Here is a 20,660-nt window from a genome sequence, read left to right as displayed (position 1 = left end):
ACAGCTTTAAAAAAGTCATCAGTCTATATTGTGATACGTCCTACGCTGTACTTGTCGGCCTCTGATCTCCACTCCAGAAGGTCCCAGGGGTCATCGGTTCTGCATATCCTATGGTCTGTCCACTGCCACTTCCACAGGCCAATTCGCTGAGCTTCGTTTACTTTTATCCGTCTACGAAACTCGTCATTCCTGGCCGCCATTCGCCATTCAAATTTGTAGAGAAATCTTTAGGATAGCCCTGTCCATGGCTCGGTGCAGAGTATTTGACGAGAAGTCTGCCATCCGTAATTATTATTCACTGTGAGTTATTATAGTAGTAAAATCCAAATTTTTATTTCACATCTCATAGATATGTTAAGGATTTATAAGAATGGGGACGAAAGATTCTCGCTTCAGGAAGGTACCGCAAGATCCGTCATTGAGGTGATCTTTTGGGTATGCCTATACCTTGCATTGATTGTCCATATGTTGATGATATGTTGATGATGATGAATTATGAATAGACCATCTGCCTTTATATACAACAAGAAATTGTGCAAAGTTGTCTTAAAAAAGAGATGTTGTTTATCGTCTTAATGTTTTTATAATTGAAAATCTAATATGTACTATTTGTCTATATAAAAAGTACTTTGGTTGGGTTAACCTTTAAAACATATATTTTGTATTTTATAAGACAAATGGCAGATTTGTTGTTGAATTGTTAATTGCAGCGGAATTTATAAATAAAAGAACTAGTCTCGATTAAATTAATCGCAAATATTGCGGAAATATACTTATAAACCTTCGTCACAAATCATACAAGGCGCACATAACAATCTGATTACTAAATGCTATAGCTGCCAAAACTTGTAATAAGAATGAAAAAAAATCACTTTTTAGAAATATTGATTAATAAAAAAACGTATAAAATCTATTTGCAGCAGTAATTAATAAAGTTGACGTTAATAAAGTTGTTAAAAAAACGACTTAATGAATAGTAACACCTAGTTATTATGCAAAATGAACAAAATTGTTTAAGATAATTCAAAATTCAATTAATCATACGAATATCGGCAGCGCTAAGTATAGACCTTAAAGTGCTTTGTTATTATAAACATCAATTTTATCGACGTCATGTCTGTTAAAAAAACAAGTTGACGAGACTCGATCCTGCCTGCGACAACGTCCATATCGTGACCATGACAATGAACTTGTGCGTACATTCACGCGAATAATCATTCTCTGATAAAAAAATTACGTTTTGAACGCTACTGTACATTTTTTATTAATTAATGTACCTGTTTTATAATAAATAATAATGCCGCTAAAAGCAATTGAAGTCATATCAATGAATTCGGTAATATTTTAATTCTATTTTTAATCTATGTTCAAAAAGCAATGGTTCATAATGACATTTAACCATTTGTTGACGCAAGAGAGTTAAGAATCATGTACTATGATGTATTTAATAAGCTTGCACGGCGCTTAGAATATACCATTAGAGCGAAAAATTCGATTCATGATGATCGATTGTATCGTTACGTTCTGCGTTCTCGACAGACATTTCAATTTTCTTCTAGACATAACACATATTTGTGCTCCATCTTACGCTAGGAATGCAGCACCGTTCACAGATGTTGGAAAGAGAATCTTCATTTACAACCAGTTTATTTATAACGAAGACGAGTAATAAATATATATTGCTTACAACCCGCCCATACCACTTTATGCAACCAAACCAACGAAAGCAAAAGGAGTAGTAACCAACGCAACTATTAAAAGTTGTTATTTTTTTTATTTCAAGACATAAATAGACGTCGGCAAGAATTTCAATCCAATTCTTTTCTTTGCATTTACAGAACAGTTAAACGTTTATTTTAACTGTATAAGTCTGATTTTATATTACCCTTTTTGAAAGTCAGTATTTTATTTTCATTTTGTAAGCTAATGTTTTTAAGAATCTTAAAGTTATGTAACATGTTTATATAAAAAAAAGGATAAGTGTACCGACCTTTTTATTAGTGCTTATATATAATGTATCTAAACAAAGGTTACATACATGTTACAGGTGTTATGAATGTCTGGCCATATTCCAGTCTTACTGTAATATTGAAAATGCAATTTTTTGTACCAATTACATGTTACACTACTATTGTGGCACTCCATCAATTATATTACATTTATGACATTACAATTATTTTTACTTTAAGTAATCCATTAATTGAATAAAATAATCTACTTGCTTTTAATTTAACCCCTACTTCGTTTAATAGGACAATGTTTATATGAGAAATCTATACTATACATAACAATGAATGTTTGGTTTCCCTTAGTCACGCCTTAACATGATAACGCCTCTATCAATTTCATTCAACTTTTTTATGAATTTACTGTTTAGTATTAGGCTTTTCTAAGTTTAGGGCGCGTTTGGAACCTTTTAGTACTCGTACCTTTTAGTTAAAGCATTCCATTATAACAGTTCGATCTAATTCTAGTTATAATCTAATTGTTTATGTGAATAAATAAATAAAATACAGTTATTGACAAATTACGATTTATATGATTTTTATTTTTAAAGTCGATATACTAATGTTTAATTAAATGTAACACTAATCTGTTTCGTAATATAAAAAATTGCATCAGTAAAACTAAATTTAGCTCGCGAATTAAAATAAAAGGCACTACATGCATATCAAAGATAAAAAAGTGTACTCACGGGGAGGCAGATTCATTCTGTAATTACGTACGACAATGAACTATGAGTATATCAGCCTCGATGTGCTCTCGCGAAGGCTGGTTATTCACATGTGACCTTTACGAAAATACTTTAGGAACTCTTTTTAACATTGTTAAGAAATAAGTGGAATAAATACTTATTTAACAAAACGTTTCGTGCTACTTGTTGATAATAAATTCAATTAAAAAAATACACTTTTTCCGTTTTAAAAAAGACTAGTGTACTTAAAGCTGATAAACTTATAGACAAAAAAGAACTTTGAAATAATGTTTGTCTTCGTTAAAATTTGTTATAAATGTTTTGCTAAAGTAACAAAATCAGTCACGATACCGCCATTACGAGGACAAATGACAAGAAGGGCTTCATTTTGTTTTGATTAAAAACGGTGCAATATTTCTTAACGCCGTAATTCATCAAACTGAAATCAATCAAGAGATTGTATCCTTCCATAAATAACTTATGGATTAACGTATTCTCATGTCAACTATAGCGACTGAATTCTTGACAGAAACCTTTTAGGTTTCGATTTCATTAATGCAAAGATATACGCAAAAAGTTGCTCTGTTTACGTTACGTATAAATTTTTGTTTAGATCTTTGCACATAACGCGCAATTAAGTAGCTTGAGTCATAAAATAAAAACGGATTGATAATAATTTAAAAGCCGTACGTCTACTTTGAGTAAAACTTTTTTTCTTATTAAGGATGTTTTTTTGTTGCTTTACGTATCGCTTTTTGTGTACAACGGTCCTTAATGCATCGACTTATGCGGAGCCGATACAGTATGCGATTAGCATTGTGTCCGCACTTCTCGTTTTGTATGCACCGGTCACGAACACGTTATCCGATTTGTACTTTATCGGGGTGTATACGCGAATTGAATGCCTTTATTCCACGATTTGTACCAAACATGCGGAAATCAGCTGAATTTCATGTCAAGATCGTTGAACTTTACTAATACAGTTTTACTGTCGCACGAATATAACTACTACAACGAATTACCTTATTTTTCTTTAAACTAACAAAAACATTTTGCATTGCTAATAAATTCAATTTATTTTAAATATTCATATTTTATTTAATTTTTTAATATCATCTATCTATCTATATAATGATGAGATATACCCACCAATGTAATTACTGACTTAACACGATATTTATGGACTCTTAAGGCTTCTAGATACAAAATTTGGTAGGAATATACCTTTTGCTGAACGAATTTCACGAAATACCACTTGCAAGCGGGTGTGCATTAAACGGAGGGCAGTTAATTACTTACATTAAATTCCCATATTAACATTATTTCAATATGAAGTTGGCCTATGACTAAAAGTTTCTGTAGTGAATATTTTCTGTATAAGTAAGTTAGTTTATATATAAATTTTGATGGAATAAAATTTGTGTAGAGTAAAATGTATGTATTTTAAAAGTTAAGCATTTACGTTGTGTTAATTTAAAAATAATAGTGGCACAAACGATTTTCTAGGAGCAAAAAAACTTTAAGCAGTTGTAAATGAACGGAAAGAGATAAGAAATAACAGGTTGGCAGCAAAACGAACATTCGCATATAAACGATGAGGAACGAGATGAGAACATAATTATAGGATACAAGCAGTTGTCCTGTTAAATATTGTAATCATTATTCAATTTTCGATAATATGCAGTAATTCATTAAATATAAATACGAGCACAGAATAATATTGGAATAGTAAAGGAATGGAGCATTATTCATAAAATAAGAATTTTGTATATGTGTCTCATACTAGGTTAACTGACGTCATAGTTAAGGTGGCTGGAGGCCTCTGAATGCGGCGGGCACAGTAAGACCAATCATCATAGTGATCTTTAGGGAAAGCCTATGCCTTGCAATGGGCGTCTATCGCTTAAAATGATGATAATGATGAAGGATTCAGTCAAGCTTAGTCATTTTTATTTTTAATAAATTAAGTGTTTTAAACTATCTCGTACCTTCTGTTTTCACACTAGGGTTATCTGGAAAAAATTGAGTCGAGTGATAGGACCGCCCATCGCACTTTCTTTATGTTATTGTAATTCACGTTTTGTTTTCTGATGTAACGCGAACGATAAAAATAACTGAATTAAAAATAGTAAATTCCTAAATAATTACAGTAAAAATGTGAACCACGCTTTTAAAATCAAAATGACAATATAATACATATGTTCACGACATTATTTATATACATATATATATATATATATATCACTATCTTAAACAACACTTCGAAAACATACACAATCTACAAAGTGTTTCAATTTTGTTAATCTCCGTTAGAATATAGTGTGTTTTTATGTAGTAATATATAAGAGCAGTGGTAGGCCAGCGGTAGAGGATTGAGACTGCGTACTTCGTACTTTGAGTTCGTTCGATCGAAGGTCGCGAGTTCCATTCCCGAGATATAATCTTTTAATTCAGACTGCGCATTAATTGTATAGGATTGCCACTGCTCACAAGCAAGTTTCCAAAAGACGGGCAATAGCACCCTGTCCGTACCATAACACTGCGATGGCCATCTCTCCTGCCAAGGCGATTATGGTTATATCTCAATAGTTGTAACACAGATATCATTATTAAGTATATTATTAAGCTCAAAGTTTTAGAACCATTTTTAATAATCATTTTTAATATTTCTTGTTAAGCCACGAAATTTCCATGGAAAGAAGAAATAGACAAAACACCCTTTTGTTTCCCATAAAACAACAGGAAAAATTAAAACATGTAAAAAGGCATAGTAGGATGCATTCAAATCAAAATTTTGTATTACAATCAGAATATTAAAAATATATACGGAACGGAAAACTTATTTTTGTGAGTTTTCGATGTATTAAGACATTAAATTAATAAATAAAATGATCATACTGAAGCATATTTTACTTTTTTATTTATTAAATATGCTGTGACAGGTCGATAACAGTTGGTATTACGAACGCTGTTGAGCAGCTAGTAATGTAATAAAAATAAATACTAATAAACATTACAGCCAGACGAAATTAATATCAAAGTTATTGAAAGACCGCAACAGAACTATGTTTTTTTTAAATTATAAATGGTTTATTACGTATTTTTAATGTTTCTACTATCATCATCATTTTGGCTCTAGGACGTCTATTGCTAGATATAGGACTCTCCCATAGATTTTCCATAGGAACAGTTCGAAGCGGCCTTCATTAGTTCATGGCCTCCACCCTAGAGCTATAACACCCCTGCGACCACCTGTTTTGCATGCTATGTAACCTGTACACAACGTTTTTTTCACACTTGCCAATTCACAGGGTTATGTTTTTTCCTTTCGTCTATGTTGCGTCTATGTGATTTCCTTATTCTTAATTCAATAACGTAGACAAATCTCGAGCATAGCCATCTCCATGGAATATCATCTTGTATAATTTTGACAAAACCATAGGCATTTGCATAGAATTATTTCGACGGTTATTTTACCGCATTAGTCAATATTTGAGGTCGTGAGAGGTTAACTGAGTTCATCACCGTTACGGAACGTGCTGTAATCATCGTCATTATGTTAATCAGGTTGAAAATGCACAGGTGATAAATGACATACAAATACTTTGAGTGTATTCAATAATCTCTTCGGCGGTAAAAGACTTATTTGTGGCATTGAAAGCGTTAATAATTTTGACTTTGAATTTTAAAACTGTACAGGAGTTTGGAGTGGACAAACCACTACAAAAGTACTATAAAAGGTAGGTATTATGTCCACTTTTATTTGACTGCTACCGTGTACAATCTAACGGAGACGAACGCAAAGTGAAATGTAAGAAGCAATGCAGGTTGTTTTTGGAAAATTCCCATTCGATACCAAAAATTAAAGTTTAGGTAATTTGTTTGGTACAAGTTCACCATAAAACTGGTCCTATATTAGTGTATTATTTACATATGAAAAATGTTACGTACGACGCCAAATTTCAATTTTATTGTATACTTTTTTGAGATTACTAATTATAATTAATTTCAATTTATTTGCTTTGTAAATAACATTACTAATAAATTATTTTATAATTGCGTTTTATGAACTACTGGTTCGTGGCCAACTCTCACTTTTGACTTACGAACTAATATTATTTCGTGTTCACAATCCTTTCGCTAAACTCTATGTAAGTTTATTTAAAAAAAAAAAAACACTTCTGCTCTAATTTTAGATATTTTTGTTAATGAAATAGCCATATAATCATTCAGCTAAAGGCCAACTTAATATTGTAATAATGTTAATATGGAAATGTAATATAAGTATCTATCTGTCCACTGCCCGCATCGCAAAGTTAATAATTATCCTATTGCTACATCATACGCCGACTGCGATTACGATAATTTTTGACAATTGCCATGATTTAATATAATAAAGGCTAAATGCCTACGAAGTTTAACATTTATAAATCAATTATTAATATCGTATCCATTTACCGGATATGGATGGAATTATGATTTAATAATGCATTTTCTTAGTTTTGTTAGTTCTTTCCAATGCATTTTGTTGGTAATCGAAAATATATTACCAGCCCTAATGTGCAATAAATTTTGAGATACAGTTACCCTAATAAATAAAACGATATTAAGTGCTGGAAATTGTTTAAATCAGGCGACAGATAATTACTAATTTATACCTACAGAAGTTTTTTTTTATTATTATTTATTTATTAAGAATATGTTATTTATTTATTAAGAATTAATATGAGCTCTCTTTTATATATCTACATGTAAATTAAATAATTGCTTTAAGTCGTTTATACATTTTTTATATGTACTTAGGATATATATTTCCATGCGAAGCTATCCATACACTTGACATATGTACGTCTTCACAACAGAATCTATTCAAATAGGTGCTATCTAAATTTTACCACATATACACGATACTATTTCAGCAGTGAGTTTAGTAAACCGACCAAATTACACAATATTTAATTAGTTACTTAACGTTAATAAGTTTCAGAAATAAAATTTTACAGGCTCACGAGTAAAGGACAGGGCGGTTTTATTTATTAGATAAAAGTGCCGTTAAAATTATCTATTTCCAGCAATAGTACGTTCAATACTTTAAAACGTTATCAATAAATTTTTAGAATATAATATAGCCCGACCGGGACCTCTGTACCGCTCGATAGGTAGTCCGTACCTTTCGTGCGGTCTTGTAGTACCGGTCGGACTTCAATCAGTAATAAATATATTTTTGTCGAAATAACTATGGGTACAGAACTAAAACCTAGTAGTAATTAAAATTTTATCTTTCCATAAACATATAAATGTATTTTAGACACATTTATATACAAGCATTTGTTTAAGTCTTTAAAAATATGATTAAAGAAGATATGCGTATGCGCTCGGATTTGTGATTCTATTTGAGATACTACAGAAATAAATAATCCTTAATATATTCCTATTATATATTATAGTCATCAAGAATAAATGCGCTTTGGTAAACCTCGGCTGGATTAATATAATTTTCTGACATTTGTCAAAAACATTATCAATTTCAAAGTAATGAATTAGCAATCTATTCTAACGGCTTCGTTGCTTCGAATGCCAATATTATCGCGGTTCATAGAATAAATATTAGATTAAAAAAAACATTTGTTCACACACATACGATTATTTTTCATAACACGTGTGACGCTAAATATTTTCAAATTTTTTTTTGTTTTCTTATCATTACACAAAATTTGTATAAATAAGAGCGTATAATTTCTAAATAAGAGAAAAAAAATTGAAAATAAAACAAGAAAGCTCTTCTTCGTTTTGATAATCTAAAATATCTTCTCGATAACGTGGGTATCGCAACACCTTAAGACTGAATTTTTTAAAGTAAAATTGTTTTTCGTATCCTTTTAATGCTTTTCTCAATTTTTTAATAACTGAGCTTATTTCTTCTGCTTCAACATCATTATTATTTCAGTAGTAGCACATTCACACCTGGCCTCCTCTATAGATTTCTAAAATGATGCATTGGAAGCGGCCTGCATCCAATAACTTCCGACGACTTTAACAAGGTTGTGTGTCCATGTTGTGGGTGGACGTCCTGCCCTTTGCTCGCTGGTCCGTGGTGTCCACTCTGTAACCTCAACTCCAAAACTAAGGCCTCTTATACTTGACAAAAATCAGTTAATTTTTATCACAAAATCTAAATTTGATTTCGTCGCGAATCCTGGTAGTAATTTTATTTTATTTGTAATAATTAAGGTTATGAATGTTTTTATTTGTATGTAAAACACATAGCACAAGCTGTTGTATATTAAACATTTTGAAAAATATTTTTTATCTTTCACTCATGTAAGTGCATTTGTACTGTAAATATTAGAATATTACACACGGTAAAAGTTTATGTAAGTTAACGACATCATCAAATATTGAATATATATATTACAATTTTGTTTATTGTATGGCTTACCTAAATGTGTATATCTAATTTGTTGCAGAGTTGAACCACAAAAGAATGATTTAATTACTTCACGAGTACCTTTAGTGTCAAGTAGATTCATATTCACCATGAGAAAATATTTATTAAAACGGTTCACATTTTTACTAATTTCGAGTGTGATTCTTAAAGAAGTTGAATCTAACAATGGTGAGTATTAAAATAAAATTACTACAGTAACGTTTGTCAATATGTGTGCTCTCACGTTTGTCAAAAAACAATGTATCCTTTCTTGTACGTTTTAAAATCATGAAAGACTTATGATAATAGAATTTGAACACTTTCCTTATTTGTAAAGGGCTCCACTTTATGTTATTTTAGTTGCGACATTAGAAGAAAATCACCGTCCTAAACACGACGGTCGCATTGAAAAACTGTACGCCGATGTCGATGAACCGGTTATATGCAAAGACGAGGGTTTCCAGGTAGACCCTAAAGACTGTTCAATCTATTACCGATGTATAAAAGCATCAAGTGGCAAATATGTCCTTATAAGGGTACGTAATTATACTGAATTTATTTTATAAAGAAACAGATAAACTCATTTAGATAAGTGATATATTCCGCCTATAATGATTGATTAGGCTTTTAAAATTATTAATGTAATATAACAAAAGACGTCGTGCCACTGACTAGTATCGTCGAAAACACAAATGCTTAATTGTACTTTTATATAAAGCTTTTATTGGAAAAGAGACAAATGCACAGTTAAGTAAACGAGTTAAAACATTAGGTCAACGTGTTTTTACCACGAATTCATATTGCTTTATTTTGATATGCTATAAAGATTTTTAATTATGTTACAGTTTCAATGCAACCTAGGGACTGTCTACGATTCAGAAATAGAAACTTGCAATCATCCACATCACACAAAACGTCCTGAGTGTAGATCCAATAGACCTTATCAGTTTATAACAGCACCTGTTGATAAAGGCGACGTTAATGACGTAGTGCCACCTGTACAGGAATTGCCTTCACCTATTACAGCGCAAAAATATTCATCCGAGGAAAATACACCAACTCATGAACTAATAAGCACATCTTCACATAATTTATATCAAGAGCCAGTCGCATTGCAGAATTCTGAACGTCATGTTTATGCGTTATTTGATGGAGTGCAGACAACAATTAGACCTCACAATTCAGAAGTTACTACTAAGACAACTATGTTTCCGGTAAAAGTGTCCTCTGGTCAATCTCAATCAACAAGACCTGCCTCTTCGAAAAACATAAGATATGGCAATGAATGCATAAACGATGGTTTCATGGGTGATACTGAAGATTGTAGAAAATTTTACAGATGTGTTAAAAATGCAAGAGGAGGTTTTATGAAATATGAATTTATGTGTAGTGAACCGACAATATGGGACGATGATTTGCAAAATTGCAATCATCACTGGGCTGTACGTCGACGACGTTGCGCAAGTGGCAATTATTTTGATGACAAAATATCTAACTACGGCGAAAAGTATATAAATAAAAACAATAATGATAAAGAAGTTGATTCGTCGGGTTATATCCTTCATATGACACAAACTCCGATCCAAGTTAGTTTGACACTAAGTACACCTAACCAAATACACTATGGAGATCGGATAAATCATGATAAAGTCTGGCCAAATGACAATAATTATATGAACATCGAAAACGCGAATAGCCATAAAACAACAATAAGTCCTGTGATAGAAAAACAAACGCATTATACACTCCATCACCAGGAACCTGTTACTGCCAGCACTTATTCTTGGCACGAAGTTAGTCACGATTTAGTTTATAGTACAAACTATCCAATTAATAAAGCAATAAATAACAAATGTCTTCAATCTGGTTTTATGAGCGACTTAAATGACTGTAGAAAATTTTACCGCTGTGTTGAAAATGGTAAAGGCAGTTACACAAGGCATGAATTTTTATGCGGCGAGGGAACAGCGTGGGATAAAAACCTCGAGTCCTGTAATCATATATGGTTGGTCAAAGATTGCAAGGAAAAACACATTTCCAATTCCTTTACGTATGACAAAAGTGACTCAAAAAGTACCATTCATACTATAAATCCACTAAATATTACAACAGAAAATACTCCATATGCTGGTTATAACAATTATCAGCAAAAGCAATCAACAATCTCGCAACCTGCTTCCACTTCCGCTTTACCTGAAGCTACTGTAATATCATTGCAACCTTTAGAATCACATGAAAACGAAGGTACCTGCAAGTCTGTTGGGTACAAGGGAAGCAAGGTCAATTGTAGGAGATTTTATCGTTGCATAAAAAATAAAATTGGTGGTTTCACAAAATATGAATATTTGTGCGACGAAGGAACTGTTTGGGATCCAAATATTGAAGCGTGTAATCATGCAAATCTAGTAAAACATTGTGGAGCTAATTTAACGGACGAATCCACAGTCAACTCTGCTAGCACAGAATCAACTGTAATCACGACTATATCATTTGTGCAAACATCTGTACAATCAAATAACGGCAACAGCGATATAGGATATAATTCACATAGTTACGAAGTATCAACTCAGAAAACAAAAACTACTATAAAGGATAAATTTAACACAGAAAATAAATGTGAAAACAACGGTTTTATGGCAGATAGTAATGATTGTCGGAAATTTTATCGGTGCGTTCATAACGAGAACGGTGGTTTTACACGGTATGAATATTTATGTGGCGAAGGGACACTTTGGGATGTAAATATAAATGCTTGTAATCATTTTTGGGCAGTTGAAAAGTGTGGCAATAACATTCCTAATAATTTCAACGAGTCAATACCTTTAGAGTCGCCGCCGCTTGAAAGTGTCGAAAATGTTAATGGAGTCCATATGAATGAAATTGAAAACGATATAACTAGAACTACAGAGAGAACCACAACATTTGATTTCTTTAATAAAACAACTGATGGTCTCAATAAAGGACACGTTTGCAGCAGCAGCGGTTTTATTGGAGATGATAATGATTGTAAAAAGTTTTATAGATGTGTGTCAAACGGCGATGGTAACTATCAACAATACGAATTCAACTGTGGTGAAGGTACTGTTTGGGACCCCGAAATAGAATCATGTAATCATGCTTGGGCGGTTAAAAAATGTGGAGGGAAGAAAAAACAGCATGAATTATCTACTTCATCGTTAACTACAATTTTACCTTTGAATGATACCACTTACACCACAAAAAGCTATCATCAAACTGATACTTTTGTACAGAATACTCTTAGTTCATCTACAGAAAAGATACAACACACCGGAAGCACACAAGAATGTGAAGCCAGTGGATTTATTGCAGATAAAAACGATTGTACAATATTTTACAGGTGTGTAGAAAATTCCCAAGGAGGTTTTGATCGTTTCCGGTTTTCTTGTGGAGACGGAACAGCTTGGGATTCAAGCGTACAAGCTTGTAATCATGCATTATCTGTCGCGGAATGTAAATCGATAAATAGCAAACCGTCCCTATCAACTGAAATCATTACAATCAATGAAAATATGACTTCAACTACGGATTTTTCTCAGAGTAGTAATGAAGGTGGTTATAAAGAGAATGAATTTACATCTACTACTACTAAATTTGAAACAAGTAATATTTGTTCCGTCGAAGGATTTTATGGCGATAAAAACGACTGTAAAAAGTTTTATAGATGTGTAAGTAATGAAAATGGATTATTTCACAAGTATGAGTTCAGTTGCGGAGAAGGTACCGTCTGGGATCAGAATGTACAAGCATGCAATCATGCACCTAGTAGTAGTATTACTTGCATTATACCAACAACTTCTGCAAATGAATCGTTTACACAAATGACCGTTAGCACTGAGAACTACTCTATAACCGATTTTAGCCCCACAAAAGTACAAAGTGATTTAACACCTAACCTGAATAACTCTTGTAACGCTGAAGGATATTATCCTGATATAAATGACTGCAAAAAATTCTACCGCTGTGTTAGTAATGGTGAAGGAGGTTACGTCAAATATGACTTTATTTGTGGCGAAGGAACAATATGGGTACAAAAAATTCTTGCTTGCGATCATGACGACGATAAAACCACGTGTGGCATGGATATAACTGCTGCAACTGAATCGCATACATCAATAACAAAATCTACTACTCTTAATGATATAACTTCAGTTCATACCGAATTTCCAAGCACGATTACTACTGAATCCTCAGTGGAAATAAGTACTTTATACCATAATGAATGCAATTCAGAAGGTTATTTTGCGGATTATCGTGACTGTCGCCGTTTTTACCGATGTGTTCAAAACGATGGAGGGGTTTATATTAAATATGATTATCTCTGTGGAGAAGGTACTGCTTGGGATATAGATATACAATCGTGTAATCATTTAATCAATGTAAAGAGATGTCAAAGTACAAATGATCAAATTCAATCAACGACAGTGGCGCATACTAAACAACCAGAAATTCATACTACAAAGAAGGTAATAACTACAACAATGTCATCGTCCAGGCCAGAATCCACTTCTGAATACGCGACCACTCTTAGCTCAACAACTCAACACGTTGCCATGACCAACACTTCAAATAATAACTGTTACAGAGACGGTTTCTTTGGCAATAAAGAAGACTGTCAGAAATTTTACAGATGTGTTGACAATGGAAAGGGTGGCTTTACGAAGTACGACTTTATCTGCGGTGATGGCACTATATGGGATCAAGATATTATTGCTTGTAATCATCCTCGGGATGTAGAAAATTCATCATGTGATAACCAAACTACAAATTCAGCATCTACAACAACCACGCATTCGACGGTTCAATCAACAACTAGTATGTCTTCAACAACCACTCATTCGACTATTCAATCAACAACTAGTATGTCTTCAACCAATAAATCGCCTACATCTCCCAAACCCGTACAGAGTACTATATCCTCTAGCGAATACACCACTCTAGGATCTTCTAAACATCCCATTGAAGCAAGTTCCACGAACCCAAAAAATGAAACTATTACTTGCACTAAAGCCGGATTTTACCCTAATCCTAAAGATTGCAAAAAATTCTATAGATGTGTTGATTGGAATGGCGATGGAAAGAAATTTTCTATTTTCCACTTTGAATGCGGGGAGGGTACGATTTGGGATCCTTCACTCGATACATGTAATTATGAAGAATCTGTTTACCCTCCACGAAACTGTAATAGATCAGAAGAACAAAACAATACCACAATATCAGAGGCTACTACAATTTCGGTACAAGCAAACTCTACATCTAGCATTTCCGCAGAAACAACAATGCAGACGACTCAATCAAAAGAAGAATCAACTACAGAATCAACTACTCTAAAACAAACAACAAATAGTGAGACGACAATTATGCCATCTACAACCGAGGGACAAAGTACTGTACAACAAATCACTACAAGCATTCAAACGAGTTCAACAAGTTCAACTCCGACACATACTTCTGCTCCGACTTCTGAACAAACTACAAATTTACAATCGACTACTGAACCCTTCACAACAGCAATAACTAGTGAATTATCTACTGCAACTCAAGAAACGACAAGTGCAAAAACTACAACTCCAACTGAACAAACAACGGTAACAACAAGCAATGACAAAACAACGACTACAACAGAATTATCTACAAGTGTAACAGAGCAACAAACATCTACTGTTGAACAGTCTTCAACTGAAAAATCCACGGAACAGGCAACTTCACAAACGACTTCAAGTTATACACAAGAATCCACGAGTAAGGAAGACACAACTACGCAAGGTTCTACAACAGAACAGACAGCAAGTTCTGGATTAACAACCGAAAAACAAAATGCTTCTACTACCGAAGAATCGACAACTATGACTGCTGGTTCAACGACAGAAAGCTCGCAAGAAACAAATACACAAGAGAATTCTGTTACAAATAATTGTCCAGAAACGGAATCTGGACAATATTTGTATGTATGTCCGACCTCATTTAAGAGACACCCCAAATATTGCAATCTTTTCTATCAATGCATAGAAGACAATGATAATCATGAATTAAAGATAGCCGTATTTAATTGCCCAAATGGAACCATTTATGACGAAACTAAAATCCAATGTGTTGAAGAAAGCAAAACTGAAATGAAATGCCAAGGGACCATAGCCAAAAATAGAAGAATTAAAAGATTAAATGTTGAGAAGAAAGAAACGGTATGAGTTATGAGTGTATTTGTTAATTTCGATAATATAATAAATAATTATTACTAATATATATATTACTATAATAATTTACATTCGTACTATGTGTGTTTCAGATAAGCGTAAGCGAAAATAAATATGGATGTCCAGGTGTTGGTCATTATCCTTTTGAGAAAAATGAACAATGTTCTCCCGCTTTATTGAAATGTGAAATCTCAATATCGGGAAAATTGCAAGGTCTTGTGTACCGCTGTCCTGATAATTACATATATTGGTCAGTAAGTAGGAAATGTGAACCAATATCTGCGATGACAGACTGCAAACACTCATCTAACCAATGGACTGGAAGATCGGAAATACCTGTTGAAAGAAAGAACGTTTCACACTAATAGAATCGATAACAAAAACAAGCTAATGTACAAAATAATAGAATCTAAATGTACTCTTTCTTAAGAACAAATTTTAAAACGTGTAAGTGTATTGGTAAAACAAACTTTACCATTTTTCCAATATACATAATCTAGTCCGTTATTCGCTGATAATTGGGTAAGCATTATGTAGTGACACATAACTTGCCCCTTTTTGTCATGACTAGCTTTTTAATTATATTTCTACTTGTGATCAAAATATTGACAGATGTTTCGACTGCTATATCAATATTTTGAACACGATTGATAAGGTTAAGCTAAAATTATATGCAATAAATAAATTATTGTACAAAAAAATTATTTTATTTAATACAATAAAACTAACAATACGTATAAATTAAATTAAAACTACCTAATAACATAAATATGAACATTAAGAATGTTTTATAAATAACATTATAACAAAATAATATCGATACCCTTACAGGAGAAGAGTACTCCCTTGCAAAAAACAGTTAACTCTGCAATGATAAATTCCGTGAGCGTCTCTCCGTCAATGTGATGAACTGCATTGCTAAGTAAATTCCCCACAAACGCATGACATTTGATATTTGAAGCAATAATGTTGCCCCGTAAATCAATTGATAACAGAGCATTAGAATCAGAATCATATTTTTCTGCCTGATAATATGAATTCAGATCGCGTTTATTCTTCACATCAATCGTCATAGAACCGTGATGATCTTTATCGTGATATGTGTGATCTAATACTCCTCTGTCAGCGTTTTTTAAGCTTTTGATTTTGTTTCCATCTTTCATATTATTAATTTTATTAATATCATCAATCACTAACTTGTCCCTTTTAGGAAATAAAAATTCTAAAAATAATGGCAAAAGACTAGGTTTTGTTGTATCATTACTTAAGTCTATTTTTGTTTCTGGTTCAAATTGATGAATTTCACTGATACTTTTTTCTGAATGGTCTTTTGATTGTAATTGTTTTGTTTGTTTTATGTTGATGTCCTTGATATTAATTCCGGCTAGATGTTTGTGCAGAGGTACAGAGAAATTTTCATTCTTTGAAACCTGTCCTTTATTGTTCATATTAAGAGATACTGAATAAATTTTATCTTCTGCTTCCGTTAAGTTGTATTGAGTACCGTTGTAGTACCTGTTGCCAACCTCCAAAGCATCTATTATATCACGAATATTATTAAATTTCTTTTTAGGCGTGTGCACAACGTTTGCTTTCAAATTTTTGTTCACTAGTAAATTTTGTTTACTATCAGGTTGTTTGTACTTATTAAGTAAATTTTGTATTTTTTCCAAATAGATAGCATTAGGTGATCTAGGTGTAAGTACGATAGGATTAAAAGCTATACCACCTTTTTCCCAAATAGATAATGCTCTAATTAAAAATTCAATAAATTCTTTCGACAAATCTTTGGTAATCTTTCGAAGTGCCGGATCTTCCATATATTTTTTAAGCGAAACATAACTTACGTCAAGGTTATTTTGCATTATTTTATAATTATTGTTATCGAAAGTTTCGTCAGACCATAACGAATCACGGGCTACATTATTCCTAGTTTGATCATTTATTGCGTTTGTTCTTTCAAATGTGTCATTTTTTACCACAATTAGATGAAATTTGAAGTTTTGATGTCTCTTTGACACTATTTCTACATAAGGGAGTACATCATTTAAATTAGTTTCTTCATCGGTACCGGCGAATACATGCATATATATGTTAATGGATTGTTGCAGTACAGAATTTCCAAATGAATTGTAAAACGTTCTAGGTTTCAATATTTTTGTGTATGTAAGTGGAAGCATAGAGAAAGCAACAACGCTATTATAAACAATTAATACTACGATTGCTATCATTCCGAGACCCATCCACCAGTATCTGAGTGTTGACCAATGTTCTGTAATAAAAAAGAAAAAGCACTTAAGATTTTTATTTAAATTTAGTTTGGTGTTATATCGACCACATAAATGTAAAGGATTTAAACTGTATAAAGCTGCTATAACTTTTTTATCTGACAAATCGCATACTATCTATAAAAAAAAACTAACATTTAAGAAAAAAAAGGAAAATAACCAAAATTTTCGAAATCGTGTTTCATGCATGAATCGTCCCAAGTATGACTTTTAAAAGTTGACTTAGGTATTAGGCTTTCTTTCATGTATTTTGTGGTAGGCCACAGTTTATATAATACATAAAACGAATTTAGGCAATTATTTTCTGTAAGTTTTTTGTTATGACAGGGATCGGACTTATAAAATAAATTTTAATGAAAAGAAATATTACATCTTTAATTTTTTTGTGGAACTACAAAAACTTTTTACATAAATTGTCTACCAACCACGAATATTTTAAAAGAATCCGAATCCATGTGTATATTATGTTATGAGAGAGGATATGTATGCTCCAATAGCATGAATATAAAACCACTAATAAAAAAACAGCATTGTAGGTACTACAAAGACAATCTACATAATATATGTGTATACGGTGATCTTTTGCTGAACATTCAAATAAGTTGCACAGTCCATATTATATTCCGATTCAATGGCACCAAAGCTACATATTGTACGTAACCATCGATATTAATTTATAATCTTAAGATATAGAGTACGGCGCTGCGCTGCTTGTATTTCAGACGCTTGGATATGACGGCGTTGTAATAAATTAAGCTCTCAGTGTATACACTTTTCTCGCCTTTTTCAGTTATTATAATATTCCATTCTCGTTATGTTTACCTGGCCACCTCGTCAAAATACTAGCAGCTCCTTTCATTCGAGTCTTTGCCCGCCCTGTATAAACTACTTGACGCGTGTGCGTGTTTGTCCTTGGGCTGTAGTTTTGACAGTTAAACTCGTCTTCAGAAAAATCATCACACAATAACGGATGTTGCTCTCGATAAAGTTCACTCATAACTGTCCATTAGTAACAACTGAAACGACATTTATATGAGTAAGACAGACTGAAATATTATCAAAGATTTGCTTTCGTCAAGTTCGATCAAACTGATCTCTTTCGAGCGCAGTAAATGAATTACACAATATATTTTTATTAGACAATTCGTATATTGTAAAAACCGATTCGAAGTAATCTAGAAATGTACGTCCAAAAATAGTTTAATATTAATTATTTTAAGAACAAAACTATAAGGAAATGTAAAGAACTTAGAAACAAAAAAATATTATTCGAATAATACTTACACTGCAATAAAAATATAAAGGCGATTTTTTGACACTTGATGAATATTTATTTAGGGATTTGTTATAGATTTGACTTTATTGACATAAAATTACTTTTTTAGAACATTTTTACGTCAAAAACTTAATTTTTATGCAAGTATGCGCCTTTTTCATTGTACTCAGCTTTCATGAAATATTTCTTAAACAGGAGACATTTTTACTTAAAAAAACACGAGATATAGTTATTTTAAAATCTTTCTAAGAGTATTTTATACGGGAACAATGTTTCTAATATATTACCTATTAATTTCGATTATGTGTTCTATAGTAGAAAAAGTGAAAGGATTAGCCAAATCGCATAATTAAAAAATGGTGAACAAAAAATTTACTTTTTTGTTCACCATTTAAAAATTTACTTTTTTTACTTAGATTAGTCACCCCCCTTAATCAATTAAATTGTAGTAAACAAGAAAATCATATCTATATAGACCAGTTGAAGAAAGCCTTTCAACAGGCACGTTTTAAGTTTGTAAAAAACTTCACTATCAAGACGCGTAGCTGAACTGTGTCTACAACGATGATTTTCTATTTTCTTAACTATAACACCTTGCGAAATAGAGTAGAGTCAAAATATAATAGATTCAAAAAGTAATGAGTTGACGATGTATTTTATCTCTTTATCTTTTAATGTAAATGCACTCTTATTTCGATGTTTAAAATTTTAATAAACCAAAACTCATGCGTATTATTCTGCGGCGAATATGATTACCTCTAACAAAAGTAAACGAACACTACTAATTTTAAAAGTAAAGACTTGCAGTTTACAGGGCTATGAATTTATAACAAAAACACACATTAGTGGAAAAAAATATAAGCATCATGTTTTAGAAACACTAAATAAAAAAATAATTATGTATGTTATAACAAAATAAAAAATAAACCAAAATTACAAAACCCCTTATACAAATGTCTTACTTTCAAAGATGTAATGTACATTGAAGGCGTTAAAATATTTCAAAATGGAATCACTTTGTAAACGCGCGATCTCTGTACAGCGAATTATGTCGAACTAATGATGGTGAGATGCGTGAAGTTTTTGTTTAAACTGTAACGTTCTCATATTAACACCTTAACACACTCAATCGGAATATTGTTGATACAATAAAATTTTCAATTACAGCTTGGAGCTCACGTATTGATGTTCTGACCTTTATTTTAATCCGCCGACTCAGCGAGAATGCTCAAGGTTATATTAGTAATTTTAAGATGAATATATTCTACACTTAAATTAGATAGTAGAGCATATTCTTGCTAATTTTATTTTTCTATAAAATATACGATACGAAAATAACGAACGTAAAATTAACCAGAAAACGTTTCCAATACACCCATAATCAAACATATGTTAATAGATGTTATAGAATCTACAACTTCTTTTAATACTTTATAACTTTAATCCTCTTTAAAGATCTATACTAAAATAAAAAATATAACTATCAATCAAATTCAAAATTCAAAATTTGAAAAAAATTTTAGCTGCGTGTAAATTTTACACTTTTCTCAAAACGTCATTGTGTAATTTATTGTTTACAAATCATAAATATCACAAGGTAAGTTGACTTTGCTTACATTATTTTATCACTTGTAAATCTGTTTTAAAAACAAATTATGTAAAAATGTCGCGGATCAGTGAGTCATTTCCATGAACACCGTCAAGTTGTTTTAACTAAGTTTTGCAATAGCGTGAATTTATAGCCTATATCGTCCATACTGTA

General features: G+C 32.0%; 2 protein-coding genes across 4 annotated transcripts; one reads left to right on the top strand and one right to left on the bottom strand.

Moving 5' to 3' along the window:
• Positions 1-9,178: 9,178 nt before the first annotated feature.
• On the top strand, positions 9,179-15,976 carry LOC137932031 (serine-rich adhesin for platelets-like). Its single transcript, XM_068775582.1, has 4 exons — positions 9,179-9,311; positions 9,483-9,658; positions 9,968-15,322; positions 15,427-15,976. The coding sequence occupies exons 1-4, from the start codon at positions 9,233-9,235 to the stop codon at positions 15,697-15,699; spliced, it is 5,883 nt and encodes a 1,960-aa protein (XP_068631683.1). The 5' UTR covers positions 9,179-9,232; the 3' UTR covers positions 15,700-15,976.
• Positions 15,977-16,066: 90 nt separating this feature from the next.
• Positions 16,067-19,956, bottom strand: LOC137932217 (uncharacterized). 3 transcript variants are annotated; one of them, XM_068775817.1, is made up of 4 exons: positions 19,861-19,956; positions 18,907-19,084; positions 18,445-18,638; positions 16,067-17,606 (listed from the first exon to the last, which is right to left on the bottom strand). In XM_068775817.1, the coding sequence occupies exons 3-4, from the start codon at positions 18,617-18,619 to the stop codon at positions 16,135-16,137; spliced, it is 1,647 nt and encodes a 548-aa protein (XP_068631918.1). In that variant the 5' UTR covers positions 18,620-18,638; positions 18,907-19,084; positions 19,861-19,956; the 3' UTR covers positions 16,067-16,134. The 3 variants fall into 3 exon arrangements, with proteins under 3 accessions (XP_068631918.1, XP_068631919.1, XP_068631920.1); XM_068775818.1 differs by having other exon boundaries at positions 18,907-19,105; positions 19,861-19,948; XM_068775819.1 differs by lacking the exon at positions 19,861-19,956 and having other exon boundaries at positions 18,907-19,636.
• Between the last annotated feature and the right edge of the window lie 704 nt (positions 19,957-20,660).

Source organism: Battus philenor, unplaced genomic scaffold, assembly GCF_028537555.1.
Source record: "Battus philenor isolate CCGP_79_NKW_IND1 unplaced genomic scaffold, ilBatPhil1.0.hap1 SCAF_9, whole genome shotgun sequence".
Taxonomy (NCBI): Eukaryota; Metazoa; Arthropoda; class Insecta; order Lepidoptera; family Papilionidae; genus Battus; species Battus philenor.
The sequence above is the reverse complement of the archived record's forward strand: the minus strand, read 5'-3'. Positions and strand labels throughout refer to the sequence as shown.

Coding starts and splice junctions, on each gene's coding strand:
- LOC137932031 (XM_068775582.1), top strand. CDS start 9,233: ATGAGAAAATATTTATTAAAACGGTTCACATTTTTACTAATTTCGAGT. Junction 9,312..9,482: donor AGAAGTTGAATCTAACAATG/GTGAGTATTAAA, acceptor ATGTTATTTTAG/TTGCGACATTAGAAGAAAAT. Junction 15,323..15,426: donor ATGTTGAGAAGAAAGAAACG/GTATGAGTTATG, acceptor TGTGTGTTTCAG/ATAAGCGTAAGCGAAAATAA.
- LOC137932217 (XM_068775817.1), bottom strand. CDS start 18,619: ATGAGTGAACTTTATCGAGAGCAACATCCGTTATTGTGTGATGATTTT. Junction 17,607..18,444: donor TATTTTGACGAGGTGGCCAG/GTAAACATAACG, acceptor TTTTTATTACAG/AACATTGGTCAACACTCAGA.